Source organism: Podarcis cretensis (assembly GCF_951804945.1).
Source record: "Podarcis cretensis genome assembly, chromosome: 8".
In the NCBI taxonomy this organism is placed as follows: domain Eukaryota; kingdom Metazoa; phylum Chordata; class Lepidosauria; order Squamata; family Lacertidae; genus Podarcis; species Podarcis cretensis.
Window position 1 is genome coordinate 75,728,321 of NC_137177.1, and position 12,599 is coordinate 75,740,919.

Genomic DNA, 12,599 nt, shown 5'->3' on the forward strand with positions numbered 1-12,599 from the left:
CATCCTTGTTTAATAATTCTTTAGCAACCCTTAAGTCCGTTGTCTTAATTCCTTTTCGTAAATATTTCTTAAGTTTTTTTTGTTTACTGCTGCAATTCTTTACTTCTTACCCCCTGACATCTTAACATTCCTCAATTTTACAATTATTTTTAAGATATATTTTGAAATTCTTCCAGTCCTCTTCCACTGTCTCTTTCCCCTGGTCCCGGATTCTGCCCGTCATCTCGGCCAGTCCCATAAAATCAATCACCTTTGTTTGCCATTCTTCCAGAGTAGGTAATTCTTGCGTCTTCCAATACTTTGCCAGTAGAATTCTTGCTGCTGTAGTGGCATACATAAAGAAAGTCCTATCCTTTCTTAACACCACTTGGCCCACCATACCCAAAAGGAAAGCCTCTGGTTTCTTAGGAAAAGTCCACTTAAGGACCTTCTTAATTTCATTATAGATCATTTCCCAGAAAGCTTTAACCTTTGGGCAGGTCCACCAAAGGTGGTAGAAAGTGCCTTCAGTCTCATTACATTTCCAACACTTATTATTAGGCAAATGATAAATCTTTGCTAGCTTGACTGGGGTCATGTACCACCGGTAGATCATTTTCATAATATTTTCTTTTAAAGCATTACATGCAGTAAATTTAATACCGGTGGTCCATAATTGTTCCCAGTCAGCAAACATGATATCATGACCTATATCTTGTGCCCATTTGATCATAGCTGATTTCACCGTTTCATCCTGTGTATTCCATTTTAACAGCAAGTTATACATTCTTGATAAATTCTTAGTATTGGGTTCCAACAATTCTGTTTCTAATTTTGACTTCTCTTTCTGAAATCCTATTTTCCTGTCCTGTTTAAACGTCTCATTTATCTGATAGTAATGCAACCAATCTCGAACCTTAGGTTTTAGTTTCTCATAACTCTGAAGTTTCACCCTTTCACCATCGTATTCTATGATCTCATGATATTTTGGCCATTTAGAATCCATATTAAGCTTTTTTACTTCCCTAGCTTCCATTGGTGACACCCACCTAGGGGTTTTACTTTCCAACAAATCTTTGTATCTAATCCAAACGTTGTACAATGCTTTCCTTACAATATGGTTTTTAAAACTTTTATACACCTTTACCTTGTCATACCATAAATATGCATGCCAACCAAAACTATTGTCATACCCTTCCAGATCCAAAATGTCAGTATTCTCAAGAAGTAGCCAGTGTTTCAACCAGCAGAAAGCTGCTGATTCATAATAAAGTCTTAAGTCCGGCAGGGCAAACCCCCCTCTATCCTTTGCATCAGTTAAAATCTTAAATTTAATTCTGGGCTTTTTGCCCTGCCAGACAAATTTTGATATGTCTTTCTGCCACTTCTTGAAACAGTCCATCTTGTCCACAATCTGCAACGTCTGGAATAAAAACAGCATTCTAGGCAATACATTCATCTTAATAGTAGCGATTCGGCCTAACAAGGAAAGTTTCAGCCTTGACCATATTTCCAGATCCTTTTTAACTTCTGACCAACCTTTTTCATAATTATCCTTAAATAAGTTCACATTCTTGGATGTTAAGTTTACCCCCAGGTATTTTACCCTTTTTGTAATTTCCAAACCTGTTTCATTCTGAAAACTCTCTCTTTCTTCCATTGTTAAATTTTTTTCCAACACTTTCGTTTTTTGTCTATTCAATTTAAAACCTGCTACTCGACCAAATGTTTCAATTAGTTCTAATACTCTTTTAGTACTAGTGTCTGGCTGTTGCAAAGTCAATACTAGGTCATCTGCAAATGCTCTTAATTTATAATGTCTAACTCCGACCTGAACTCCTTTAACCAACTGGTCCTTTCTAATCATGTTTAACAAAACCTCCAGGACCGATATAAAAAGCAAAGGGGATATTGGGCAGCCCTGTCGTGTACCTTTTTCTATAGGTATTTCTTCTGTTACCACGTTATTTACAATTAATTTGGCCTTTTGTTGAGAGTATATTGCACCTATACCGTTTTCAAAACCTTGTCCTACCCCCATCCCTTGGAGATTCTTTTTCATAAAAGTCCAACAAATGTTGTCAAAGGCTTTCTCCGCGTCCACAAAAATCAAAACTGCTTTCCTATTAATGTCAACGTCCAGCAGCTCCAAAATGTCTATAATGTTCCTCACATTGTCTGACATATGTCTACCTGGGAGAAAGCCTGTTTGGTCCTTATGAATCTCTTCTGCCAACACTCTTTTCAATCTTTTTGCCAAAATGTCTGCAAAAATTTTGTAATCCACATTGAGTAAAGATATAGGGCGGTAGTTTTTAACCTGGTTCTTCTCAGTCTCTGTTTTCGGTATAAGTGAGATGAAGGCCTCTTTCCACGATTCAGGTGCCTTTTTCCCCTTCAAAATTTCATTGCAAACTTCCTTCAATGGTTGTATCAGCCATTCTTTCAGCATTTTGTAGTATTTGGCCGTCAGGCCATCTGGTCCTGGTGATTTTCCCAATTTCATATTTTGAATGGCACCCTCTATTTCTTGTTCTGTTATTTCCTCGTTTAAGATCCTTTTACTTTGTTCTGAGATTTTTGGTAAACCGTATTTTCTGATGAATTCTTCTATTTCTTGCTCGTTGGTTGGCCCTTGTGCATACAATTTCTTAAAAAAGCTTTGAAAACAATTGTTGATCTCGTTGGGTTTGTGGATAATCTTTCCATCCATTTCTAAACTTGTTACCGTATTCATTTTCTGCCTTTTTTTCAATTGCCATGACAGAAGTTTCCCACATTTATCCGCTGATTCAAAAGTTTTTTGTCTCATTTGCTTTATCTTCCATTCTATTTGTTGGTTCATGAGTTCCATGTATTGCATCTGATGAAACTTTATTTCTCTCAAAATCTCATGAGACTTTGGTTTGGACCTCAACTTCTTCTCTCCTTCTTTTATTTTTTCTAAAAATTTTTCCTTCTTTTCATTTTGTTGCTTCCTCTTAATAGAATTTTGTTGAATTAGGAAACCTCGCATCACGGCTTTGCTTGCGTCCCAAATTATTCTTTTTTCCACATCTGTTTTCCTGTTGATCTCAAAGTAATCTTTTAATGTTTTAAGGGCCTTCTTATGGATCTCTTCGTCCTTGAATAGGGTGTCATTCATTCTCCATCTAAAGGAACCAGTTGTTGTTAGTTTCATCTCCATCTTGACCGCATTATGGTCGGAGCACGTTTTTGGGCAGATTTCTACTTTTTTTGTTCTTGACGCCAGACTACTAGAAATCCAAATTTGGTCTATTCTTGTCCATGTCATTTTTGCTTCTGAGAAGAAAGTTCCCTCTCTCTCTAAAGGATTCTTTGTTCTCCAAATGTCAATCAAGTCCATTGTTTCAGTCATTTCAAAAAAGATCCTTGGTAGTCTCCCTTCTTTCGAGATCACTTGTCTCTGTGCTTTGTCCATGTTTGTTGAGACAACTCCATTCATATCTCCCATCATTAGGATTTTATAATCTAAAAAGTCAACTAATGTCTCATGCAACTTCCTAAAAAATTCAGCCTTCCCTTCATTTGGGGCATAAACTCCCACAATTAATATCTTTTCTCCTTGAATTTGTATTTCAATTGCCAGGTATCTTCCTTGTTCATCTTTAAATATTAATTTTGGAGCCAACTTTTCCTTTGCATAGATCACCACACCTCTTTTCTTTACTTTGTCTGATGAGATGAATTCTTGACCGAGTCTCTTATTTATTAATAATTTCCTGTGTATCCTGGCAATATGGGTTTCTTGCAAACATATTATGTCTAATTGTTCTTTCTTCAAAATGTGAAAAACCTGTCTTCTTTTCCGAGGAAGGTTCAAACCATTACAGTTCCAACTAAGGAGTTGCAGAGACATTTTGTATTTAGGTAGCTGTTCCTCCAACTGCTCCAAACTTCTGCTCTTCCTCCGATGGTGGTAGTGAAAGTCCAAATGACAAATTTGCTATATCGGGTGGTTCCCTCTCCTCCACGGTTCCTTTCTGCAAATCCTCCAGATACTTCTCTAGAAATAGTTCTTTGTCCTGAATTGTTTTTATTTTAATCTTCCTTCCATTGAAGTTAAAGGACAATCCTTGTGGAAACTCCCATCTGAATGGTATAGTGTTTTTCTTCAGCAGGTCTACTAAACTCTTGTAATATGTTCTCACCTCTAAAATGTATTTAGGAATGTCCTTAAAAATCTGTATCTGACAATTTTGGATCACCAATGCCTTTTGATAATGCAAATTCAATATTCTATCTCTTTCTTCTTTTGATCTCAATGTAATTAGGCAGTCCCTTGGTTTTTTGTCCTGCCTTCTACCCAGTCGAAAGGCTGATATTATCTCAAGTTCCTCATCTTCCTCCCATTCCTCCTGCCAAAAAGTTATGATGTTCTCTGTGAGAAATTTCACAAGGTTGTCCCCTTCCCCTTCAGGCACCAATCTAAATTTTAAATTCTTCTCTTTACGTTGAAGTTCCAGTAAGGAGAGGGCTGCATCATGCTCATTCACTTTTTTAATAATAGGCCCAAATTTTTCCCTTGTCTCTTCAGCCGTTATTTTTGCACTTTCTGCAATCTTTCGTGTTTCTGAACTTTCCTGAATTAATCTATTTATAGAATCTGTGTTCGATGCAACACTAGCCGTATTCACATCCAACCTTGTTGTCAACTCTGTTAATTTTTTAGAATTCTCTGTCGAAAGTTTTGTCAATGCTTCCAGGGATTGATTTATTTTAAGTAGAGCCTGAGTCATAGGATCCATAGAAGCTGGTGTTTTTTCCTGCACAGCTGCAGTTCCTGATATAGAGGCCCTTTTCTTGTGAGATTGTTTTGCTTTCTGCCTTGTTACTATCTCTTCTGTAGGGGCACTCATATCCTCAAGGTCGTTTTCACAGAGTTGATTCCCAAGTGGAAAATCCCACTGTTACTTTTTCAAGTGCAACAGTTTCAAATAGAGCCCTCTAGAGGGAGCATTCAATTGTATCCAAATGGCAGAGATAGAAGAAAACAAAGAAGCAAGGAAGTAAAACAGTAGCCAAAAGTTTCCAATGTCCAAATTGTAATGTCTCTATTTTTCTATGTGGCCAAAATGCAGCAAAGTACATCTAAGGTCCGATAACTTTTTGCAAACAAGTCCCCACTCTCAAAGTTTGACAGTCCACGTCCCGGTGTCTTGTTTGGGCAGCCCGACCCCAGGGGATTTGGCAATGGAAGGTCTTAATTTTCCATTAATTTTCCAGCAGATTAACAACGTTCCAATCCCTTCCCCCCTTCTCCTGCCAATCTGGGGGGAGGTTTTAAGTCCGATGTCAGTTTGACAGCTTAAAAAAAATTAGAAAGGTTCCCTTTAAGTGCAGCTTGATTTTCGTTGCTTTATTCCTTCTGCAGTTCCGGGGAGGCAGACTTCCTTAATTTTTGCCTTTCCCGTTTTCAGCCAATTTTTTTTTTTTTTAAAGTCCCGTTACTTTTCCAATCTTACTCACGGGTGTTGTGGTCAAATTCCAATTGCAGGAAGGAATCGGCGCTCTCCGCTCATGGCGACGCGGCTTCACTCCGCTAGCTGGGTGACGACTCTCAGCACCGCGCTTACCCCGATGCCGCTCAGAAGCCTTTAAAAAGGCTCCCTCACAGTACCGGGGGGCGCAAAGGGTGCCCACCGAATCTCCTTTGTTCACAGGCTCCGCGCCTGTGATTTTAGGGGTCCCCCGCTTGCCGTAGCGGGTAAGACCCGAACTAACGGAGCAGTCCTGCCTCGGAGCTCGAGGCTCGGACCGCCATTAAGCGCTGGCGCCGACCGGAAGTCTGTTATAGTCGCTTCCAGGTTTGGTGCCGTGCAGTTGGGTGCGCGTCAATCGGGAGTTGCCTCTATATCTATTGTATATATATTTCTATCATTCAACGAATTCAATATGTTTTTAGAGGAATGTGATTTGTAAATGCAGCTAAATGGCAAGTAAGTAAATAAATAAATAATATGAATAAGATCCTCTCCCCCCCAAAAAAAAAATAATTGTATAAATTATGTTTTTTTAGTGACCTCTGTTAGAAGATCTCTCTATTTACCTCTTTTCTCACCCTTCAGGAAAACTACCAGTCTGTTTACAACTGGCAGTATGTCCATTGCCTGTACTTCTGGTGTCGGGTCCTGAGCACCATCCATCCAAACGACATCATGGAGCCTTTGATCTACCCGCTGACCCAAGTCATCATAGGCTGCATTAAGTAAGTCTTTCGTTTCCTCTGTGTCAGGCTTGCCTTTCACTTGTTTGCCTTTTGAAACCTATGTGTTCATCTCCCACCTTTCCTCTGAGGAGCTCAAGCTGGCGAAGAAAGTTTCCTCTTATGTCTTCTGTTTTATCCTGTCCCCTGTTTCCACTTTATTCTCACAGCAACCTTGTGAGGTAGGTCAGGCTATGAGTCGCACCCAGTGAGCTTTCTGGTCTAATGGGGAAATTAAATCCTGGTCTCTCAGGTCCTAGTCTGACACTCTAAGTGCTATGCTTTACTGGGTCTCAAAACATACAAGTCCACTCTCAAAATATATTAATTTAGGAAAACGGGTGGAGGAATGGCGATGGGACCCCCAGTTCCTTGGATTCAGGAACAGCACCTGTGGTGGTCATGGCATCTGCTTCAGTGGGCCCTCGGACCCAGGCTCCTCCATCTGGGTCAATTAGCTGAGAACCAGGAACTGGTCAACTCACCTGCCGCTGGCACTCTAGTCTCTGTCTCAGTTGGGCTCCCTCCTTTCCCAACTCCCAAGGCAATGACATCTCCTGGTTGACCTGCTCATGGACATTGGTCTGCCATCTGGGCTTCGTTTGGAGTTTTGAGAAAGTGATGTAGGTGCCAGTCACAAAATGTCTGATGGGAGGTCGGTGGCATGTTGCAAAATGGCCACAATGTTGAAAGAAGGGGGTGGGGTGGGAGGAAGACAGGACCAACAAAAATAGGATAGGCAATCCCAATCCCGCACAGCTGCCCTATCGGGGAGGGGGGGAGAAATCTCCGTCAGCCACTCACTGAGGCCACATCTGTACTATGAATTTAAAGCAGGTATTCCACTTTCAAGAGTCACAGTTTCCTCGAAAAAAAATCCTGAGAAGTGTAGTTTGTTAAGGGTGCCCAGAGGCATTAGGAGACCCCTTATTCCCCTCCCAGGGATACAATTTCCAGAGTGGTTTAGCAATCCCTTTTCCCTGGAATTCTTGCTCTGTGAGAGGGAAAAGGAGGCTTCTAACAACTCTTGGCTCCTTTAACAGATCATTGTTCCCCGAATGCTTTGGGAGAAGTGATGAGTGTTTAAAGTGGTATCATATGGTTTTCAGCCCATATAAAAGGGTAAAAAGGAAGCTCTTTGCACCTGCAACGAAAAAGAGGGCAGGCGTCCAATCCTGGCACCCGGTGAAATGTGGGCATATTTAAGGGGGCATTTTCAGCAACACTGAGCCCTTGCTGAAATTTTGAGGGTTCATTTACTGAGGCTTTTTGTGGGCATTATAGGACATACCAGCGGGCACACTGGTGCCCATGGGACCATGTTGGCAGCTCTCCCTGGGTTAGAACACCATAAACCAGCACAAGCACAAAGTATCCAGAATGAGTGATGGCCCCTGAAAAGGAGCCGCTTGAGATTTGTTGATGCTCTTGACATATTTCTGCAAACCTATACCTGTATGAAGAACCCTGAATGTTTTTGTTATTTGAAACACACACTTAACACACTCAGGCCCACACCAGCTGATTCCGTGCTTTGGGACCACACTTGGAGGCTAATGGGTGTGCAGTAAATTTTCTAAAACTCCAGCAATCTCCAGAAATCCTGTTAATGCCGTGTCCAGATTGCACGGTTGGTTTAAAAAAAAAAAAAAAAAAAAACACCTACGTTGCTTGCGTTTCCAGGCTCCTCTGAGTGTTGATGAAGATAAACAGGTTTAAACGATTTCCAGAGCTCGCCTCTCCCCCCCTTCAATCTCTCTCTTTCCCTCACCCCCCGATATGTCTTTCCGTCACTTAAGCGGGGCTTTTAATTGTCCTGCGGACGAGCTGAGGCAGTTTTCCACCTGTCTAAGCAGATAAATCAGCTGCCTCTGAGGCCTCTTGGAAAGGTGAGCTCAGCAGGTCCCTGGGAGGAGAGGAGCGGAATTTTGCTGGTGACTGTCACATAAGAGGACGGCTCTTGGGATGGTGTGCAAAAGTTGTTTTTTTTAAAACAGGCCCTAAAAGCTTTGAAAATGGAGGGTGTTTGTATCTAGAGAGACCAGTTTGAATTTTTTATAGTTCGCACAAGCGTTAGATATCAGGTATGCTGTTTATTCTAGGTGCAGAATATGGATGGAGCATGAAGAGGTCCTTGTTCCATCCATATTCTGCATCTAGAGTAACCCCTGCAGATCGATTGTTTGCATTTGTACAAACTTTTTAAAAATTCAAACTGGTCTCTTATGAATGTTTAAAAGGGTTGTACCTCAGTCAGTTAGAGCATTTGTCTTGCATGCAGAAGACCCCAGCTTCAGTCTCTGGCATCTCCAGGTAGAATTGAGAGAGAGCCCTGTCTGAATCCCTGGGGAAAGCCACTGCCAGTCAGTGTAGACAGTACTGAGCTAGGTGGACCAATGTTTTGACTCATCAAGCTTTTCCCTTAAGACATAGGAATCGAGGAAGTTGCCTTATATTGAGCCCATCTCAAAAGACATTGGTCCATCTATCTGGTATTGTTTACAGTGAAGGCAGCAGCTCTCCAGAGATTCAGGCAGGGTTATCTCCCAGCCCTACCTGGAACATACAAAGGGCTGAACCTGCAGCCATCTGCCGAGCCTCAAAATGGCACTAAGAAATCGAATAGTTTTCAGATATAGCTCCTGCAAAATGCTAAAGGACACCACGAGTTTTCAGCTGAAAACAGCCTTCCAGTGCAGTTCTGGAAATTTGGTTCATCACCTGTCACATGTGAGGGTAACCTTTGACCTTACAGATGTTTTTGAACTGCACCTCCCATCAGTCCTGGCCATCGACCATGAAAAAACAATACAGTCGTACCTTGGTTGACAGATGCTTTGTGACTTGAACGTTTTGGCTCCCAAACGCCGCAAACCCGGAAGTGAGTGTTCCAGTTTGCGAACATTCTTTGGAACCCAAATGTCTGACACTGCTTCTGATTGGCTGCAGAACCTTCCTGCAGCCAATCAGAAGCCGTGCCTTAGTTTCCGAACGTTTTGGAAGACGAATGGACTTCTGGAACGGATTCCATTCGACTTCTGAGGTGGTACCTTGGGTTAAGAACTTAATTCATTCTGGAGGTCCCTTCTTAACCTGAAACTGTTCTTAACCTGAGGTACCACTTTAGGTAATGGGACCTCCCACTGCAGCCGCACCACCACTGAGCGATTTCTGTTCTCATCCTGAAGCAAAGTTCTTAACCCAAGGTACTATTTCTGGGTTAGCAGAGTCTGTAGCCTGAAGCGTCTGTAACCTGAAGTGCCTGTAACCCGAGGTACCACCGTATTTGATAAAGATCGATTTCTTAATGCCTTTCAATCCCTACCCCCCTCTACACCACAGTGGCTTTTCACAAGTTGTTGACTTTAAATGTGAGGAGAGGGGTGGAAAAGAAAAGAAAATGGCAACAGATTTTAGAAGGAACGCTTCTGGCTTGTTTTAATTTTAAACATGGGGGGGGGGGTTTGAGAAGTGCACCGTGCTGGTTACTTTTTTTGCCCAGAAGGTGGCGCTTCGCCCTCGAGAAACGGAGCTGCGGAAGAAACGAGAGTGGAAGCTAATGCCGTCTGTGGGAGCTCTCTTGCTTCAGGCAGGAACCAGGGCAGAATTTTAAATGTGCTTAAACAAGATAACTAGGCAGCACAGGGGTTGCCGACAGAAGCTGGAATTGACTCCTTTCACCCGCTGCCTCCGAAGGCCCCCCACCCTCTGGCGCATGGTGGAGGGGGGGGGCTCGTCGGCCTTCGTTTCCTGCGGTTTGACAGAGATTTGAGGGAAGAGTTGTGGGGCAGGAATGTGGGCCTGGGGGTTCAAGAGTGCTGTGTGAGGCTGCCAGAATGGATTTTGGCTGTCGCTCTGTTAAAAAAACAATGCTTTTCCATGAACGTGTGTGTGTGTGTGTGTGTGTGTGTGTGTGTGTGTGGAGTTAGGACTGAGAAGAATATAACGGCGGCCGGGGTGGGGGGGTTGTCTCTCCAAGTTAATCACATATACCCAGAACCATCCTTCTTCTTTTCTCTTCAAATGTTCTGTTGTAATGCCATCTTTTTTTCTTTTAAAATGTAAGTATTTCTGAGGTGCCTCTTGCTGCAAATACTTTGCCCAAAGTTGCCCACTGGGCAGGCGGTTTGAATGTGGTTCATTTGACACCAACCGCACCACAACCACATTCAGACATGATGCTAGGCTTGTTCACACATTACCCTGAACACAGGTACAAGCTATCGCTACATATACAGGCGTTTGTGTGGAAGTGGGCACACTTGCCTAGCTCTGGTGCTGCCACTTTTAATATTTTCTGTAAAGAGCTCAAGGTGGCATACACCCCCCCACTCACAACAACCCTGTGAGGTAGACTTAGGCTGAGAAGCATCGACTGGCCCAAAGGCACCAACTGATCTTCGTGGCTGAGTGGGGAGTGGAACCCAGATTTCCCTAGTCCTACTCCAGCACCCTAAACACTATGCAGCACTTGTTCTCAAATGAACACAGACAAGACACTGGTTAAACATTGCGTGTGACGTACTCCTCGACTGTGCAGTTCAACTGTTTTGTGTCCTCAGGTACACAACTGTACACCCCTACTGTCTTCACAGAATTCCAGAATGTTTTAATAAGCTTTTGCCCCACAAATATAACTGCAGCTACAGTGGTGCCTCGCAAGACGAAAAGAATCCGTTCCGCGATTCTCTTCGTCTAGCGGTTTTTTCGTCTTGCGAAGCAAGCCCATTGACGGATTAGCGGATTAGCGCTATTAGCGGTTTAGCGGCTTTTAGCGATCCGCTGTTAAGCGGCTTATCAGCGGATCAGCTGATAAGCGGCTTAGCGGCTTAGGAAAAGGGGGGGGAGGGAAAAAACCCCGCAGGAACTCGCAAGACATTTTCGTCTTGCGAAGCAAGCCCATAGGGAAATTCGTTTTGCGAAGCGCCTCCAAAACGGAAAACCCTTTCGTCTAACGAGTTTTCCGTCTTGCGGGGCATTCGTCTTGCGGGGCACCACTGTACTGCTCTTCTTGGTAATTTTCTTGGTTGAGAGTAATGTAGGGAGCTTAGTGTTGCCTACACTGGCTGGCAGTGGATAAACATTTATGCTTTGCGGGTTCTGTGTATATAGAAGGTGTATCATGGCTTGGCAGATGCCAACGAGGAACACAAGAAGCTCCCTTTATACTGAGCCAGACCATTGGTCTAGCTAGCTCAGTGTTGTCGACACAGACAGGCTCTCCAGGGTTTTAGACAGCAGCCATATCCAACCCTACCTGGAAATTTATTTATTTATTTGTTTATTTATTTATTTGCATTTATATCCCACCTATTTCTCAAAGAGCTTGAAAGTGGCATACAAGGTTCTCTCCTTCACAACTACCCTGTGAGGTAGGTTCAGCTGAGAGATTGTGACTGGCCCAAGGCCAGCCAGTGAACTTCAAGACTGAGCGGGGATTTGAACCCTGGTCTCCCAGGTCCTAGCCCAGGGGTCAGCAAACTTTTTCAGCAGGGGGGCGGTCCACTGTCCCTCAGGCCTTGTGCGGGGCTGGACTATATTTTGAAGGGGGGGAAATGAGCAAATTCCTGTGCCCCACAAACAACCCAGAGATGCATTTTAAACAAAAGCACGCATTCTACCCATGTAAAAACACCAGGCAGGCCCCACAAATAACCCAGAGATGAATTTTAAATAAAAACATGCATTCTACCCATGTAAAAACACCAGGCAGGCCCCACAAATAACCCAAGGATGCATTTTACATAAAAGGACACATTCTACTCATGTAAAAACACGCTGATTCCCAGACTGTCCGCGGGCTGGATTTAAAAGGCGATTGGGCCGAATCCAGCCACCAGCCCTTAGTTTGCCTACCCATGTCCTAGTCCGACACTCTTAACCACTATGCCACACTGTCTCTGTGAGTCACAGTAGGCTAGCCTAATGTTTCTCAAACTTGGGTCTCCATCTGCTTTTGGATTACAATACCCATCATCCCTGACCACTGGTCTTCTAGCTAGGGCTGATTTGAGTTGTAGTCCGGCAACAGCTGGAGACCCAAGTTTGGAAAGCACTGGTCTAGATGGATCAATGGTTTGAGTAGAAGACAGCTTCCCATGTATTAAAAGAAGGACTGTAGCTCAGTGGAAGAGCATCTGCCTTGTAAGGTGAAGGTTCCAGGTTCAATCCCCTTCATCTCTAGATTGGGCTGCAAAAGATTCCAGGCCGGAAACCCTGGAGAGCAGCTGCCAGTCAGTGTGGACAATACTGAGCTAGTCTTCCAAGTCGATAGAAAACAGTTTCTGTGTTCCTCAGGCAACCACCTATCTCGTACTCCAGCCTTTTCCTGTCTCGCGGCTCACCGGTCAGCTGGTCCGGCGACAAACTCTCCTGGCACATACTTCATTCCAGG

At 43.3% G+C, this 12,599-nt stretch overlaps 1 protein-coding gene across 1 annotated transcript in view; it reads left to right on the forward strand.

The window, feature by feature from the left end:
* NOC2L (NOC2 like nucleolar associated transcriptional repressor) overlaps positions 1-12,599 on the forward strand; it is a 79,231-nt gene that overhangs the window by 30,701 nt on the left and 35,931 nt on the right. The window contains exon 11 of the mRNA XM_079986903.1: positions 6,069-6,208. Within this exon, the coding sequence (XP_079843029.1) occupies positions 6,069-6,208 (140 nt within the window). The remainder of the gene's footprint in view (positions 1-6,068; positions 6,209-12,599) is intronic.